Here is a 19,172-nt window from a genome sequence, read left to right on the forward strand (position 1 = left end):
ACACCCAAGAATGAAGTTGCATGCTCTATATCAATGCATTTCAAAATGTATACTCAGCTGCTGAGAGATTTAATTGCATCTGAAAGAAACAATTGCACCATCAAGTAATTTCAGATTTTTTCCCCTGTAATTACCTGAACAGAATTAGATATGAATGTGGGCCTATTTTTAAGTAATCCCTTACCCACAACCTAGACAGATGCACCTGCATATCAAGAGCTCTTTCAAAAAACTTTCTGTCTTTGCCCTTGGCATTGATGGTTTGTTTTTCTAAATATCCCACTGTTCGCAACTGAGATGAGACATCAGCTGAAAAGGTGACTGGCACTTTGTAAGCAGCTCTGGTCCATCTGGTGAAATTGTGCATTTAATCCAATTTCAGCGGAGGTCTGAATTCATGTGTGAAAGCTGAAATGAGATGCACCCATTACACATTCACAGAGGTTTGCCACTACAGACGTGAATGGCATGCAAAAATGGCCTCATGGCATGGTACAATTAATTGCTATCAAATATTAAATTTGGATATTTTGTTTAGATTTCCAAAGAGCCACTAAATGTTACACAGGCAGCATGTGATTTGTCACTGCTAAATGAAATGTGGTCATTATTTACTCACTCCAACGTCATTTTCAAATCCATAATAATGTTTTATGCATGCCCCTTTTACAAGCTCACGGCTGCATAAATACATATGTTAAATATCTAAGGTTTTAAAACATCAATATATTAATAAAACAGTTTAATACACTGGAATATGCTGTTTAATTCATCTTCACAGAAGACACTCACTAAAAAAGTTTTAACAATTACTATAAAATAATATATATCATGAACATGTTGATCAAATTCATACATCTAATAAGAGCAATTCAGAATAATGTGTTGTTTAATTTTTATATAAGAACATTTGTTGTGCTAAACGATGATGATGCATCATTTCACTAACATTTTGTCATTTTATTTACACAAATGTCACTATAATCATTAAAGTATAGCGTTTGGCTGGTTTTAACATACATTCAATGCACTAAAATCACTTTTAAGAATTTAATATCTTGTCTATGACCAACCTCTCTGACAAAAACTAAATTAATTGCAATAATAACAAAATACAGCCAATAGAAAAATAAAAACTATACATGCTTTTGATTTCTCCAACACATTGATTCATAAATTTGGTGCAATTACACACAAAAAAAGTTCTATTTCTGTAAAACAAAATAAGTGTTTAATACGCTGCTCTTTACATATTTTAAACCACATAGAAGTGAGTAAATAAAAATCAAAAGATCCTTTTTAAAGAATGTCCAAAGTTAAAAAATCATATTTTTAGCGAAAATGTGCTCAGTATGTTACAGAAAATGAGTTTACCGGTGATTGAAAACTCTCTCAGGGTCTTGCTGAGGTGAATTCGCACTGAAGTTGGCCAATTCTGATGTAAGGACTGTTTGTGGAAAGAGATGGAGGAAAACAGACATGGACAATATTGGTGAACAAACAATGTAGAGGCTTTGATACAGCATTGCGTCCCACATGGATTGAGTGTCGCAGACAGTACAGGAGAGCCTTGGGAGATGAGCACACATATCAAAATGCAGACACAAACACCTGGGCCCCACAAATATCACAGCGCCTGTCTCTTATCTGTCTTTCTGCCTGCCGCTAACGCTTGTCTGTTTGATGCATCTCTCAACATGTGCATTTATTAAAAAGAAAATTTTCATTTACTCACCCTCGTGTCATTGTAAACCTGTGTGCAGTAATTTATTCCTGTAGAGCACAATTTTGCAGGATTATTTCAGATCAGTCATTTCTTTCCATGAAGTAAAAAACACAAAAATTCTGTATTCAAATTGCATTATGCCATATATAGTAAAATATGGTTCGAAGCTCTCTTTTTAAGTGTTCAGCAGCTGCAGGACCCCACTGAGATTAATAAGTGTCATGCAAAGAGCTGCACTTTCTGTAGCTGTAGGACACTCAGACGCCATATGCCGGAGAATAACAAGCTAATGAAATAAAGGGAAACACTGACATGAATGCACAAAGCATTTCTTTTTGCACACCAGCAAGAAAGTGTGCAGTTGTTTGGGAAACACTTGCGGGTTTTTGATTTTCTTTTAAGGAAAATCAGGTATGAAATATCCAATGTTGTCCCCAAATCAAATTAAATGGATGCATACTGCCATCTAGTGACAATGTTATTCATTAAAAATCTTTTACTGTGGTCACAGTGGCCCCTGCTGATTTAAATGGATATTTCAGATATTACAAACTCTGCAAAATCATTTACTCTCCTTTACAACAGTGACTAGTTGTACTATAAATAGATATAAATTATTCACCAAATACTGGGGTATTGCATTAAATTTTGTTTAAATGAGAGCAACCTATGCGAGAAGCCTCAACAGTCATCACTACATGAATGACAAAGTGTCAGTAGTTATTTACTGGTTCTCATTTCTTTAATTTAATAATGTGCCTGAATACAGCTCTGCATTAATTTGATTAAAAACAGCAATAAATATTGTAAAACACTACAATTTAAAAACTGTTTACAAAAAATTTAGTATTTACATACTGAGATATCTTTCAAAATCTGAATTATGCACAATGTTTTTACCAATAGCAATCAATATTGGTTAATAACCCCCGTGTGACTATGCAATCATACATCAAAGAAATCCTGCCTTAACCTTTTATCAGGCAAAGAAGCGTATATGTTTACTTAATTGACATTGATTACCAATTTTAATTTAGTTATTAAAGTTCAAGTCTTGTTATAACCCCCAGCAACACTCCAGGGTTTTTTAAAATGAGTATTTCAACGAGTACCCTATAAAAGGTTAAAATAACACAGTAAACCAAATTAAGCAAAAACTAATTGTAAACAATTAATGTAATCTATAACTTATGCAACAACTTAGAAATTCAAGCTCATCCATGCAACATCCTGCTTGTCAAATGAGATTCTGGAGGAAGGAGCTTAGTTTTGCTTTCAGCGAAATGAAAGTAAAGGAAAGAAATGAAAGTGTTGGGTGTAGTGTAGGTTTCACAGTATCTCCAACAGTCGAGTGTCTCCACTGAGGATTGTTAACAGTCATGGCAGATGCTCTGTCTTTTTTGGAAGAGGATTTGTCGTGCCTCATCTGCTGTGATGTCTTTACTGATCCAGTCACTCTGAAATGTAGCCACAGTTTATGTGAGAATTGTCTCGAGCGTTTCTGGAAGACTCAAGATGTGCTGCAGTGTCCAGTCTGTCGGAAGGAATGCTCACCTGACGAGCCCACCAAGAGCCTGGCATTCAGAGCACTCTGTGAGTCCTTCAAGACAAGAAAGCCCACAGCTGTTTCAGGAGACGTCTGTCCACAGCATAAAGAGACACTCAAACTCTTCTGCTTTGAGGACAAGCAGCCCATCTGTGTGGTCTGTTACACTTCAAAAAAGCATGAAAATCACAAGTGCTCCCCTGTCGAGGAGGCGGCTGGGAATTTAAAGGTATGAGGAGTTTTGAAATATGATGTGGCTGACTTTTGACATCTTCAAGCTCATTATTAAAGAGTTTATCTTGTGATTATAGGCAGATCTCAAGATGCAAATGGACAGGCTGCAGGTGACACTTGATGACCTCAAGAAAACCCATGAGAGCTGCGTGAAACAGGCTGAAAATATAATGGTACTGTATGTGGTTATGACTATAATAAAAATAATCAGGTCCTTAAACTAACATTCTGCCACACCTGCCAATGGCTAGTTCATGTTTCACTTAAAAAAAAAACCTGATGTAAACTTGAATGAGCATTACTTCAATAACATGCTGGCTCAGTGTTAATCATGCCAGCAGTATGCCGATTCATGCCAATAGTGTGAAAAAAACATGGTCATCTGCCAAAATTTGCTAAAAACATGACAATATTGTGCAAATTTTATATTCAAGAGTTCACACTTATCTGATGATTGATTATAAAGCGTGTTTGGCATGCTGTCCTGGGAGAGAGCCCTGATCTCATAAGATCCTCAAGCCTGGGGCTCCCTCCCGTTTGTAGGGTGATAGGGGAGTATGAGCTCAGGTGGATCTGGAGAACTACCCTGCTGTAGTAGCTAATGAACAGATAGTGATTGCTCTTAAGAGATAACTACTTAGTAAGTGCATGTCTATGGTGCCGCTTTAGATTAGTCAATTAGCTTAAGTTGCATGTTTATGGATGGTGGGAGGAAATCGGGGAACCCGAGAGAAACCCACGTGAGCACGGGGAGAACACATAAACTCCACACAGAAACGTCGGCTAGCTTGGTAAGGACTAGAACCAGTGACGTTTTTGCAGTGAGGCAGCAGTGCTAACCACTGGGCCCCCATGTCACCCATCTAGGAAAGGAGGAGGAGTAGGGGTGGAAGGGGGGATTCTTCAAAATGAAGATGGCTGTTATATGGAACTGAGGGTATTTATAGTAGCTTAGGAATCGTCTGATTGGTGAATCTTAAATTGAATAATGCAGGACCAGCCGCAAGCAATCATAAGCACGTGATCCTCTCGAAATTAGTTTATAAATAATCTTCACTTAAAATATACTTTTTTTCATTTTAGCATCATGTTGTATATACTAGCAACATGGTAAATGTGTTTGACACATGCCAAAATCATTTTAATCAATAACATGTTAATGTTATTAATGTACAAATACAGACAGCAATGCCTAAAGCTTGTTAAGATCTTTGAGTCAGCCACACCATTGCACCAAATCTTGCAAAGAGATCTTGCAGATTTTGCAATGAGCTCAGTAGCTCAGGCGGTCTTTGGCTGTTGTTCGAACCACATGCATGTCTACAGTCTGTTTGTGGGGATGGAGTGTTGCTGTGGGGGAAATTAAGATGCTGGCTCAACATTGTTAAGTGTGTCAGCCATCGTCTACTAGCACAACCCTATTACCTGCCTTCATTGTTTCTTCTTGTTTCCGCCATTACCTGCAAAGACAAAGAGGGAAGTTACACAGTGTTATACAGTGCACGTTAACAAGTGACCCAAACTCACAGAACTTGCAAAGTGGAAGTGTTAACTGCTATGAGACACTGAAAACATGTCAAAAGTCACACAACAGTATATTATATGACATTATACACAAATAAAAACCAAACTTTGCAATTTGACAATCATGTTAAACTGCAAACCATAGTAACACTGTTTCACATACGCACTAAAGGCGATTTTAACACCAACATGGCACTTGGTGAGTATGATGATGTTCACAGAAATAATTAAGCCTTCTTAAACCATTTCAGGAACAGGAAGAAATCCAAATCAAGAAAGAATTTGAGAAGCTGCATCAGTTTCTCAGAGACGAGGAGGACAAATGGATCAAAGCACTGAAGAAAAAAATAAAACCTCAAGATGGGAAAGTCAAAGCCAGAATCAAGCATCTGTCCTCAGAGATAACAGATCTCTCTGAGAGGATGGCAGCCCTCTGGCAGGACATGGAAGCTGAAAACATCCCATTTCTCCAGGTAAAGTCTAAACACTCAAAAATGCACACAACGCCAGGGATCAAAGTCAATCAGAGAGCTGTAATCTAAAGCAAACGTGTCTGATAATCAATGTTTGTGATGTTTGCCTACCCACATGACTGAACACTAATTGCTTTTTATTTCTCATTCAGAATTACAGCGATACATTACAAAAGTGAGTCTTTTTTCAATTAGCACTCTGATTCTGATGCAATGGCTTTTTTTCTCAAATGTAGCATTGTTTATGTACACAGACTCAAACACCCTTCGGTAGAAAAGAGACCCGCTGAAGCAGAGAAATATCAACACCATTCTCCTCAGACAATGATCTTCACCACCTGGGCTAGAATGCAGAACCTTGTGGAGCAGCGTAAGTAATCAAGTCTGCTTAGATTTTAATTACTTACCAAATGCTGCCCAAATTAAACGCTGTTATTTGTTTTTAAGGAACACAAAATTCCTGCAGCTCTTTTCTCATATAGCTCATGATAACCAAAAGCTGGCAAAGGGGGAAAGCATTTTTTCTTTGTTTAGTTTTTTTGGAACAGCCCCTTAGACTGCATCTATTTCTATTCAGTTAACAAACACCTTTGTTTAGTCTGACTTAAAGTGGAGAACACGAATAAAGTCAAATAAGATGACAATATACATGTTTGGACAAGTAAAAAACTATTATTATAGGTATTGAAATATTTTTTTAAATTACAATACAAACACATTTTCTGAATTTGATAGCAGTCATTATATAAATATAGCAATGGAGTATCAGTTGACATTAAGGTGCCATTAAAGGTCTTTTTGATTATTACCTTTGATGCAATGAGTACTGTAGCTCTTGGTGAACGCTAGATCTCAGTCATTCATTCATTTTCTTTTCGGCTTAGTCCCTTTATTAATCTGGGGTTGCCAAAGCGGAATGAACCGCCAACTTATCCAGCATATGTTCTACGCAGCGGATGCCCTTCCAGCTGCAACCCATCTCTGGGAAACATCCATACTCACTCATTCACACTCATACACTACAGACAATTTAGCCTACCCAATTCACCTGTAAAGCATGTCTTTGGACTTGTGGGGAAAACCGGAGCACCCGGAGGAAACCCACGCAAACACGAGGAGAACATGCAAACTCCACACAGAAATGCTAACTGACCCAGTCGAGGGTCGAACCAGCAACCTTCTTGGTCAGAACGTGCTACCCACTGCACCACCGTGCAGCCCCAAACGCTAGATCTGCAAAGTTTAAAAGATTAAACTGAATGACAAATAAAGTTGTGTTCTAACAGAGATGAAACACTGACAAAACTCATAATAATAATCATGGAAGCTGTAAAATAAATTTCTTACAATTTGTCGTACATTCACTTCACTGTTTATGAAGAAAACATACAAAAGCGCGTAAAATTTAGTCATCGAGCAACAAAATAATTTCAGCAATGACATATCTCATACACTCAACAGAAATGGTGGTCATTTGTTTTCATTCTCTGAACTTTACACAAAGAAAGTATCATCTGCTCAAATTGTGCCTGCGATGAAACATCTGGATTTAATAAAACGTGATGTTTCATCAACAGACTTAGGCTTGAATTGTTTTGATAAAATCTATGCTAGTGCATACAATTGTGGATGACTTGAGGAGGCCTTCAGAGCTAAAATTCATACATGGTAATAGGTGTTTTCTGACACGTGGTTTGAGCTGCAGACCAATCACAACAGACCGGACCATCTGACCAATCAGAATAGAGCAGGCTCTCAAAAATTAGAGGTTTAGAAAGAACAAATGTTAGAGCACATTGTTTGAGAATTACTTAGAAATGAATACGATGAATGTGAATGGTGATGTTGTAGACCAGTGGTTCCCAAACTGGGGGTCGCGACCCCTGCGGGGGTTGCAGAATAATTTCAAGGGGTCGCGAGAGTTATTTAAAAATTGTGTAATTTTCAGTGATTATAATAAATATTTTTCAGTATTACAAGTGAAAGCTAATATTTTCAGATTTTTAAAAAGATATTACTGATTCATAAAGTATTTAGGACACATTCGGGCAGAATGCATCTTTGTACTTGGAACGCAGCGCTCAGGAACAGTTTAAAACTGTTGTCATGTCAACTTGCCGCAGTAAACAAAGCCTTCAACGCTTGCCCCGCCTTCGCGCTCTTCTTATTGGCCCACTGCTCTAAGAACTGAACACGAATGATTGGTTAAAATCAGCTGTCAATCACTCAGTCAACGCCTCCTGTCTTCAGATGACAGGAGCTACAACCGCGAAAATGTAAAGCGCTGAAGACGAGAGAATGAAAACAACACTGACAGATTTTGTCTTAGAAACACCTAAAGCTACAAATATTGGCACATCTGATTACTGATCATGTGCTGAATGTTAATCCACCAGCTATACTTATTGAAGAGTGGATAAAAGACCTCCATTGGCTTCAAGTCGGCTATGAAAATAACTAGCATTCACTGTAAAGTCTGTGGGATATCTTTTGGGATATCCGTCCGTGTATCTTTTGGTCACTCAATTATGTTATAAAAATGTCTTTTCTTGTGATAACGGGATTTCATTAAGACATTTTTTCCTCACGCATGCATATTTATTTTTTTGCTTGTTAGTTTTGATTAGTGTTGATTTTCAAATGCAATAAATCTGTTTATAAAACTTGTAGTAACAGTGCGATAATTGGTGGGAGCCACTAAATTTTGGCTGGTGCGTCTACATTTTTAAAGTTAGAAGCACCAGTGTTACCAAGCAAAAATGTTAATTTCGAGCCCTGTAATCTATAGTAAATATAGTTAAAATATTGTGAACAGCTTAAAAAAAAAAAGCTATTTTTATTGTTTGTATATGCTTTGGTAGTGGGGGGTCGCGAGTTCTTGACGATCTTACAATGGGGGTCGCGGGTTTAAAAGTTTGAGAACCACTGTTGTAGACCATGGAGGCATACAAATCTTTTGGAAGAACCAATGAAATAAATAAATAACACAGGCCTTTGAGAACTCTGCAATGTAAATATGCAGCAATGTTTGAAAATAAAAATGCAACTCTTACTTACACTACAGTACCATTACTGTAGTTAATGATCGTCTATGTTTACAGCTCCTGTGATTCTGGACCCGAACACAGCCTCCAGTAAGCAGTGGGTGTCAACAGATTGCACAAGTGTTCAATACGTCCTAAAGAAACTGCACATGTGTGATAACCCAAAAAGGCTGTTTTTGGGAGTGCTGGCTTCACAGGGCTTCAATTCAGGTCTGCACTGCTGGGATGTAGAAGTAAGAGACAACAACCACTGGACACTGGGAGTAGTGGGAGAAACCGTGTACCGTAAAAGACTTTACAGAATGGATCCGAAGAGTCGTTTTTGGTGTTTTCGTTTTGTGGATGGCAAATTCAAGAAAGGTAATAATCCTGGAAAAGCAATCGATGAGAATAAGAGGCCAAATATCATCAGAGTTCAGCTGGACTTTGAGAAAGGAGAATTGAGATTTATTGACCCCTTCAGAAATAAAACTCTGTGCACCTTTACAGGTGGCTTTCCAGAGAGAGTTTTCCCATATTTTTGTAGTGGAGATTTGGCAACACCGCTGAATATATTCCCAGCAAATAAGGAAAAATTATAAAAATTATAAAACCACAACCAACATCATTTAATTTTCAATGTTAAAAGTCAAAATATATGTTTAATGTCAAAATATGATTTGACATTAAATCATATCACATTTTAATTTTAAAAAAAAGAGTATGTCCATATTATGTCCAAATGTAATGTCCATATTAACCTCTCTGTTCAGTGTAAATCTAAATTGATGCATCTCTTAAAGACAGCCTGGAAAATTGTTGGGCACGATGAATATTTTAATCCTCAAGTTTTATATGAGAATTGTGTCCTCAATCAGGTGAAAAGGATTGTAAACGATCCAACTCATTTTTTGTTTCCACATTACGAACTGCTGGTTGAAGATATAGTCCCAAAGTGTAGGTTAAACCGTTATAAATCTTTTGTACCTGTATCAGTGGGTTTATTTAATAAGAGTCTATCTTAATTACCATTATAAATTTTGTAACTGTTGTATTTTGTATTGTTTTTATTGCTTGTTTTTAGTCAATGTCTGCAGCAATTTGGCGATGCCCATAACAAATTTCCTGTCAAGGACAATAAAGTTTTACTACTACTACTACTTTAAGTGTAAGTGTCAAGTCTTAATTATTTCAATAGCACTTTTACAATGTAGACTGTGTTAAAGCAGATAAAAAAATATTTTAAAAAACTTAATATTTTAAATTACAGCATATCAGGCATTTGTATAAACTATGTAATTATTTAATCATGCAGTATTTCAATGTATTCAGTGAAGCCTTCACAATAAGGCAGAATGTAATGTAATAATTACCTGTGTCATAAACAATAAAGACCTCTTTGTTGTATCAATTATGTGATATTATTGGATTTTTTTCATATATAATGGAGGATGATACATACCTGCTCTGATGAAACTCTCAGGCCATTAAGACAAGCAAAACTGTCATGGATATGCCTACCCGAAGGTGTATAATCAGCTTCCTATTCTCCAAGGACTGCAGAGACTGAGCAGTTCATCCAGCGACTCTAGAAGAACATCACAGCATCTGTTAAGCAATTTTTACTTCAACCATTATTTATATAGGAACGATATTATTCCGTCTAACTACCAATACGATTTATCTGTTGTTCAACAAATGTTAGAAAACACAAGTCATTTTCTGAAGAATAAACAACAGCAAGCACCATTTGGTAACACTTTAAGGTTGTATTAGTTAATGTTAGTCAGTCACAGCTACTCCAAATGATAGAGCCCAAATGATGCTCAAGCACTGGTCATGTTTTTAATTACATTTAATGTTAGCCTTATTAATTAAGATAATGTTTGACTAGACAAAAATAATGCAAAATGTGTTTGTTTGAGATACCACCTCATTTTAAGCCAGAAAACAAACCTGGTTTATGCATTTACTCACATGAACAAACAATTAAATTCTAAAGAATAAATGAATAGTATGTTTATTGCATTATTTATTAATCTTTATTAACATTAGTTAATAAAAATAAAGTTGTTAATTGTTATTTCATGTTAGCTCACTATGAATTCCCACATAGAAATCTGATATATTGTAATATATTCAAATAACATGAAATACAAGTTCATATTTGGATTTTACATATATAAAATGTCATATATGCAACATATATTTCGAAATATTGAAAAACATGTTATTTTCATACTTTTTTCAACCATTGGAATTACAAATATGTGCATATATGTTTGAATATATTAGCCATAATTGTATATATGTATTCATATATGGCCATATATGAACACACACACATATATATGTGTGTGTTAGTGTGTAATTATAAATATATTGCATTTTACATATCTAAAATTCAAATATGAACGTATGTCATATATGTAATTCGCAAATTTTCCATGTATCAGATTTCTATATGCATTATTAATGCATTAGTACATGTTGAACTATGATTAATAAATGCTAAATAGTATTGTTCATTAGTTCATGTTAGTAAATACACTGACTAGCATTAAGTAATGAAACTTAATTGTAAAGCATTCATAGTGTCAGATAACGTTCATTTCTACGGGATATTGAAAATATATAACTATCTGTAACTGTTTAAATTTAATATAAATGTACGGCATAATGAAGAGTAGCTTAATAAATAATAATTTAATAAAGTGTGTCTTAATTACTGAAGTTTCGCTGGATAACGTTAATCTTACCATAGTTTAACATGTTGGGCGCAGAAAAAACGCATAAAAATATCCTTTAGACATTCATAAATTTAATTCACACAGTTTATAGTCTGAAGCTTATGAATAATATTTAATAACTTTATAAAATTCCCGTTTTATAATAAAGTTGTCGTCAGGCAGCAGAAAACTTAAAGTAATGTTACCTCAGAAAAACGCGCCAGTCACCTCAGAAACGCAAACACTAACAATTGCTGGATGTGATATTGATAATAACTGTTAAAATTCATTATACACGTAAACGTCACATATTTCACAATTAAATGCTTAGTTTATAAAAGTGTGTCTTAATAACTGACGTTTAACATTAGCTGGAAAATCTAACCCGGGCGAAAGAACGGAAAAATATACCGTCAGAATACTACCGAGACATACGGAAATGTTATTCACACAGTTTATAGTCTCAAGTTTCAGAATTATATTTTATAACTTTATGAAAGTACCGTATTACATTAAATTCTGGTCAGGCAACAGCTAACTAACTTTAACTTACCTGAGAAAGCGCGTCAGTCATGTTAACGTTGGCCAGAAATCTAACCCTAGTCGAGCAACATTGAACGGAAAAATATACCGTCAAAATACTACCCATAGACATACTAAAATGCTATTCACACAGTTTATACTTTCAAGTTTCAGAATGATATTTCATAACTTTATGAAAGTCCCGTTTTATAATAAACTTCTCGTCAGGTAAATGACTTAACGTTATGTTACCTCAGAAAGCGCGCCAGTCACGTCAGTCAGATAACTACGGTTAAGCTAGTCGAACAACATTGAACGGACAACTTTACCGTCAGAATATTACTTATAGACATGCTGGAACATTATTTACACAGTTTATAGTCTCAAGTTTCAGAATGATATTTTATAACTTTATGAAAGTATCGTTTTATAATATATTTATCGTCAGGCTACAGCTAACGTTAACCAATTTACCTCAGAAAGCGCGCCAGTCGCGTTACGTTCCTCAGAAAACCAACGCTAGTCGAGCATCATTGAACGGAAAACTTTACCGTCAAAATACTACCTATAGCCATACTAAAATGTTATTCGCACAGTTTATAGTCTCAAGTTTCAGAATGATATTTCTTAACTTTATAAAATTACCGTTTTATATTCAATTTCTCGTCAGGCAACAGCTAATTAACTTACCTCAGAAAACCCGTCAGTCGACTGAGTCAGACGAGTACGCGCATTGTCCTTTCGCGCCGCCGTCCGTCAGTACCAGCCATTGGTCAGTACGCATAATTAAAATAAAATGTAAAAAGTATTTTATAAAAAATAAGTACAATCAGTAAAATGAATGAAAACGGAATCAATTTCATTATATATCAAAATCCACAAGTACGCTTTTTGAAAGTCTTGGTTTTTTTTTCATGTCAGGCAACAGCTAACTTACCTCAGAAAACACGCCAGTCAATATCACACTTCCGGCCGGCGGCGTATCCGATCTAGATTTTACCGTTTAGGGTTAGGGTGGGAGTAGACATTAATAAAATACAATAAATAGGAAATTTAATAAATGATATAAATAATTCTCGTTATCTTCCGGCCGCAACATATACAATCTAGCAACAACCCAGTCACGTCAGTCAGACGTGTACGCGCATAGTCTTTAGGCTCCGCCGTGAGTTCGCATACTTTAGCAAAATAAAAAATAATTAAAAACACATTTCTTGAATATAATTAGTAAAATGAACAAAAACTGATTAATTTTATTTTATGTTAAAAAAAAAAGTTTTATGATAGTTTAACCAGGTAAACTTCATTGGTTGATAAGCAGACATCAAAGGTATATAGTTAATTAGATTGATAAATAATATGATTATTTAAATAATATAACTATAAAAAATATAACTATATGCAGTGAGTTTTAAAAAGAAAATAGTTGGATCACTTATGAGGAAAAATACATCTGATCAGTGAGAAAATATTGAAATCTATGAATAAGATGCAGCTTGAACGCAAAATGCTTTGGCTGAGAAATGTGTAGCAGGTTTGTAATTATACAGCTTTCGTCACACAGTCAGGATCCAAAGTAATGCATTCATTTTGTAAATATTTATGACCTTTAATAACTGTATTTCTATCAACAGCTTCATCAAAAATACAGTTTGTGCAAACAGGTTATTGATTTAAAATGAAAACAAATGTTTTACTTTTTATATATATATATATCAGTACACTCTTGGCTGACAGACACAAAACATATGATGAACATCAACACACATATCAATCATATCAATAGGAATACACACTGAACAGGAACAAATGTGCTTAAACTTCCCTTTTCCATGATGTAAACACTCTTCTGAGACTCAGACACTATTTACAGTACAGCAACATATTAAGGCAACGTTCACAATCCATGCAGCAGCGGTGTGCGTCCGTTTTGAAAGGTTAACACGAGGGCACAAGAGAGAAGAATCCAGCGTTCCTCTTCATCGATTAGCATGCAAAGTATTTTCTCAGGGATTTTTGGTGAGCAGATATGGAGTTAAAAACAGAAAGTGTTAAAACCATCAAAAATACATCAACATCATCTGAATTTAAAATCTAAATCTTATGAAAATACATTTAGAGCACATCACCTCGATATCAAAAGAGGGAAAATAAATGAATTATATTGTACACAAAGAAAATTAAGCAAACCTCAAAAATCCAATTTTCTCTAATGCATCTGTTACAAAGTAGTGCAATTCATGAAATTATTTTTATTATATGATTTTGTTTTTGCTTGTAATTAATTAATTTTCTTCATGCAAAATATAATTTCTTTTTTAAGTGGTGAAATGATCTGAACACTCTCCCTAACCACATACTCTTCAAATCCATCAGAACGACACAGAAAATATCATAAGTATCCTAAATATAATCTGTCAGTGTAAGAATAACCCTCTGTTTCTTTTCTATTGGTCCGTTAAAGCATAAATCCAGCTTCTCTTTTCAGAAAAAAAGAGGATCTTGTCAGTTATTCCAGGTAGTAAAAGATTAGATGATGCATTTGCTTTGTAAAATAGTTAATTTGGTCTCTGTTGTCTAATTTGTCATGATGGAGCACAAGTCCTCTTGCTCAGGTGTGAATTGTAGGACAGATGAGGTGACCTGAGCATGAGAGGCTCGATTGTGTGTGTACTGGTTTGGTGGTTTACAAGGACAGAAATTTGTATATCAACATTGGTAAACCTTAGTTGTACTCTTATTATTTTGTTTACAAAGACGTGCCTTGTGTCCTTGTAATTCAATATGCTTTAAATGATACTTGACGGGGTCTTTTCACATTCAAATATTGTCACAGGTTTTCTCTGAGGGTTGGGTTTAGGGCAGGGGTGTCAAACTCAGTTCCTGGAGGGCCGCAGCTCTGTAGTTTAGTTCCAAACCTGTTCCAACACACTTACCTGTAGGTTTCAAAAAGGCTGAAATGTTTTTTAATTCGGGTTGGAACTAAACTCTACAGAGCTGCAATCTACCAGAAATTGAGTTTGACACTTGTGGTTTAGGGGTAGAGCTATATAATAAGCATTTTTTTACTGTATAAAATACAATACACCTACGAAGTGTCCTTGTTAACCACCACACTGCAAATAATACTTGTCTTACTTACATTTATTGTCTTGTTTTAGTCCAGATATCTAAAAATTCCAAAATCAAGAAGCATTTTCTAGACAAGTAAAACACACAGTCTTGTTTTAAAAAATAATATGTCAAAATTAATAGATTTTTCCTTAAAACAAGCTAAATAATCTACCAATGGGTTTAGCTAAAAAAAAACCTATTTCAAAAGGAATAACACGATTATTTATCATATTATTTCTGAAAACAAGACTATGCTTTGCTTGTCTAGAAAATGCTTCTTGATTAAAGAATTGTCAGATATTTGGACTAGAAAAAAATATCTAAGTAAGAAAAGCCTTTTGTAGTGCATTATACCAACATGTGTGGTGTGTATGTATCCATGTGTGTGTCTCAGGGTCACTCGCAGGCTAGTTTGCTGTCGAAGCTGGACAAGCCGATGGCGAAGGCCTGCAGGGCACACATGGGGTAGTTATAGTCCAGAGTGAAGATGTCCTCCGCTACACGGCCAAACTGCATCACAATGTAGTCCGCTGAAAACACAGCAACACACAATCAAACAACCGTACAGATGAAGTAGTATAACAACAATAAAATTAAATTAGGATTGTGGGAGAAAAATGTAAATGTTTTCATAAGACAATTATATAAAGCTATATGTAGCTGCTTTTCCACTGTGTGAAACTAAATTGCCCGTTGTGAGTGAGTGTATAGGTGTTTTCCAGTGCTGGGTTGCAGCTGGAAGGGCATCAGCTGCATAAAGCATATGCTAGAGTAAGTGTTGGTTCATTGTACTGTGGCGATAAATCAGGGACAGGATAATGAGTGACTGAGATTTAATGTCTCATGTAATAAATCCAATGATGCTGTTAATGATGATTCTGCTGGACCAATCAGTGATCAGCAGCGTGTATATGCCACGTTTTGGTAATCATACTGCTTGCTTGGAACCTTATCTGAGGTGATACTAAAACAAGTACTAGGTACAGAATGAAGTGGAAAACCCTCTAAGAGTGAGATGTCTAGAACCAAACAATGACAAACCCTGCAGTGGAAAAGCGCCTCATGCATACAGTAGCATACAGTAACTTACGGTCATTGTCATGGACGATCTGGAAGTTCTTGACAGAGGCCTGTGTAACTCTGCCGTGGAAGTTCAGCACGTAAGACTGTGTGTCGTCGTTCCACACCGGCGCTTTATTATGCAGCTCGATGAGGTTCTCCAGCGAATGATTCTGCCATTTACTCAGTAGAGACTCCTGCTCCTAAAACACACATACACACACACACACGCACGCTTTATGCATCACTCTTCATCAAAATGTGCACAAAATTTAGAAAAGCTTACAATTTGGCTTTGGCTGCTAGGATAGTTTGCAGTTTTATATTAAATAACATTTTACTTGCATTTATAAAGTGTGTATGTGTATTTGCAGTTGGTGTGCAATACCACGAGTTCTCTCATTGACACAGCATGGCGCTTGACTTTAGATTGAATCAAATCAAACCGCAATATGCATTCAGCCACAGCAAATCAACACAAGAAATGCCACAAATACTTCTACAAATTATGAAAAAAAGAAGCACAAAATCAGTCATTATAGGCTGCAATGATCAGAAATAGAGACTGGCTGAGCATTGAGCAATCAAAAAATAGCCACTGACAGTATTTTAATAGGTGCAGCATCGTGACGGCATTTGACTGCCAGTTGACAAGTGGGAAAGAAATAAAATGGTAGTGGAAAATAGCTGAACCATGTCAACAGGCAAAACAATGCATCACTCCCAGTCCAGGCTCATGATGAACATCTGATTGACACACATACACACATTCAATGAACATCTAAATGACACTCACACAGGCAGGCCGAACCGGGACCCGCTCAAAACTCATGTTCATGCCAGGAATGATCACAGTCATCTTCCGCGGCCCTTTAAAACCCAGAACATTAGTCTCCTGTAAAATAAACACACACATACACACAACAGTGAAAAATGGCCAAATGAATAGAAAGAGAAATGCATTTAAATGATAAATTAAACAAAGTATATAGAATTATTTAATAAAATTATTACAATAAATTACAATTTATGAATTAAATAAAAGAAACAGCAAGAGAAGAGTCACACTTAGTGTTACTTATGTTGACTAGTCATTTTTGTCAAATTATTCGTCTACAGTGTTGGGTCTATTAAGTTACAAAGTAACGAGCTACTGTAATTAAATAATTTGTTCACTGAAATGGTATAGTAAGGGGTTACTTTTCATTTTTAGATCATTTAATTACAGTTACTGGCCTAAAATACTGTACATAAAATCAACAGTTCTGTATGACTCAAAGTCATTGCATTTGTATTTAATAATTTATTTAAGCTGAATACTAGTATCTTGAAGAATATCTAGTCTAATATTATTTACTGTCATCATGGCAAAGATAAAAGAAATCAGTTATTAGAAATGAGTTATTAAAACTATTAAGTTTAATAGTGTGTTAAAAATATCTTCTCTCCATTAAATATCCCAAAGAATAGAAGTTTCAGGAATAAAAATGAAAAAAAAAGCTAATAAATTTGACTTCAACTGTATATGCTTAATTAACATAATACAACTTAACTAAACCTGTAAGATTGTAAAACTCACGAATTCAAGTCAACTTGTAAAACTAAACCGTTCCAGACGACTAAAGTTTGAATTTACTACAACTTCATTTATGTTAAGCTGCTTCGACACAATCTATATTGTAAAAAGTTGTATAGAAATAAAGATTAATTGAATTAAAGCATGCAGTCGGACTGACATAGCATATGGCGGCAAGCTCCTGTCGTGTGTTTGTCTCCTCCAGCAGCGCTCCAGGGTTTTTAGACGGGTTGGTGCCGTTATCATACACTGTAAACTTGGTGCCCATCAGATTAGACCTGCAGTCAACAGAGAACAGCATGAAGATGAAGGATCCGCAGGATTTAAGATGAATTAAAATATATATTTACAGTGTCCAGCATGATTAAGTGCACAGCACAGCAACAGTTTTGCAGTTTACACTTTGTTTTGCAATACCGCATTAGAATTTTAATGTATTATCTTTATATTTCTAAAGATTTTCAGAGACCAAACTGTTATTTCAATGGATATAACTGTTTAATAAAACTGTTTTGTTTAAATGCACCAAATTATATTGTCTATATTGACTGAGAAGTGAATAAAAATAATTGTGTACTCATTAATGCGGAGCACTTCTTTTTTTATGTATATAAATATATATGCACTGTCCAACTCAAACGTTTTTGTTTGCACATATCAAGAAATATTTTAGTTATATATTTTAATTGAGGATTTATTTAATATTTTTTATTATTTAATTATTTACCTTAATCAAATGTTTATTATTAAATTGTAATTTCAATAATCTTACCAATTTTACTTTTTATTTATATTACATTAATTCAATTTCATCTCATGTCTCTAGTTTCATGTTAACATTAAAAAAATGCCCCATTAAATGTCGTATATTTTGATTTAGTTTTTTGTGAGGGGTAATACACTGTCGAACTCATATGTTTTAGAAAGATTTTTAGTTATTTATTGTAATTAAGATTTTTTTTTATTTAATTATTTACATTAATCAAATGTTTATTATTAAACGGTACATTTCAATAATCTTATTTCATTTGAATGTTTTTTTTCAATATATATATATATATAAAACCAATTAAACTTTTTAATTATGTTACATTAACAACTTTTTATTATTTAAATTTGTCTCATATTTGTTTCTAGTTTAATGTTAACACTCAAAAAATGTCCTTTTGTAAATACTGAATATTTAGATTTTTTTTGTTGGTGAGGGGTAATATACACTGTCACAACTTAAATGTTTTTGATTGCACAGATCAGTACATGTTTTAAGTTTATTTTAATTGAGAATTTTTTTTATTATTTAATTATTCATCTTAATTAAATGTTTATTATTAAATTGTAATTTTAATAGTTTTATTTAAATAAAAAAATGTATTAATTTATTAAAATAAAAAATTAATTTTACTTTTTATTTATTTTATATATTAACACTTTTGCATGATTTAAACTCATCTCATAATAGTCTCTAGTTTCATGGTAACACTCCAAAAATATGTTGTTTTAAATATTGAATATGCTATTGAATGTCTTGTTTACGCGCTTCATTCTAAATGCAGTATTGGTGGTGCACAGAAATAATGTTGTGTGGTAAATGACTGAATGTATCAAATGCAATCAATAGATCTTGACCTTATTGAGCAGGAAAAGCT

The 19,172-nt window shown here is 34.6% G+C and overlaps 2 protein-coding genes across 2 annotated transcripts in view; one reads left to right on the forward strand and one right to left on the reverse strand.

Moving 5' to 3' along the window:
• Positions 1–3,096: 3,096 nt before the first annotated feature.
• On the forward strand, positions 3,097–9,147 carry trim35-14 (tripartite motif containing 35-14). Its single transcript, XM_056452468.1, has 6 exons — positions 3,097–3,501; positions 3,584–3,679; positions 5,282–5,503; positions 5,656–5,678; positions 5,758–5,873; positions 8,605–9,147. Exons 1-6 carry the CDS (start codon positions 3,106–3,108, stop codon positions 9,126–9,128), a joined length of 1,377 nt encoding a protein of 458 aa, XP_056308443.1. The 5' UTR covers positions 3,097–3,105; the 3' UTR covers positions 9,129–9,147.
• Positions 9,148–13,386: 4,239 nt separating this feature from the next.
• Positions 13,387–19,172, reverse strand: part of tulp3 (TUB like protein 3) — a 36,481-nt gene continuing 30,695 nt past the window's right edge. Inside the window, exons 9-12 of the mRNA XM_056452467.1 lie at positions 17,687–17,804; positions 16,747–16,845; positions 15,982–16,153; positions 13,387–15,421 (exon numbers count right to left, since the gene is read on the reverse strand). Coding sequence (XP_056308442.1) covers positions 15,288–15,421; positions 15,982–16,153; positions 16,747–16,845; positions 17,687–17,804 — 523 coding nt within the window. The 3' untranslated portion in view covers positions 13,387–15,287. The remainder of the gene's footprint in view (positions 15,422–15,981; positions 16,154–16,746; positions 16,846–17,686; positions 17,805–19,172) is intronic.

Source organism: Danio aesculapii, unplaced genomic scaffold (assembly GCF_903798145.1).
Source record: "Danio aesculapii unplaced genomic scaffold, fDanAes4.1, whole genome shotgun sequence".
Lineage (NCBI taxonomy): Eukaryota > Metazoa > Chordata > Actinopteri > Cypriniformes > Danionidae > Danio > Danio aesculapii.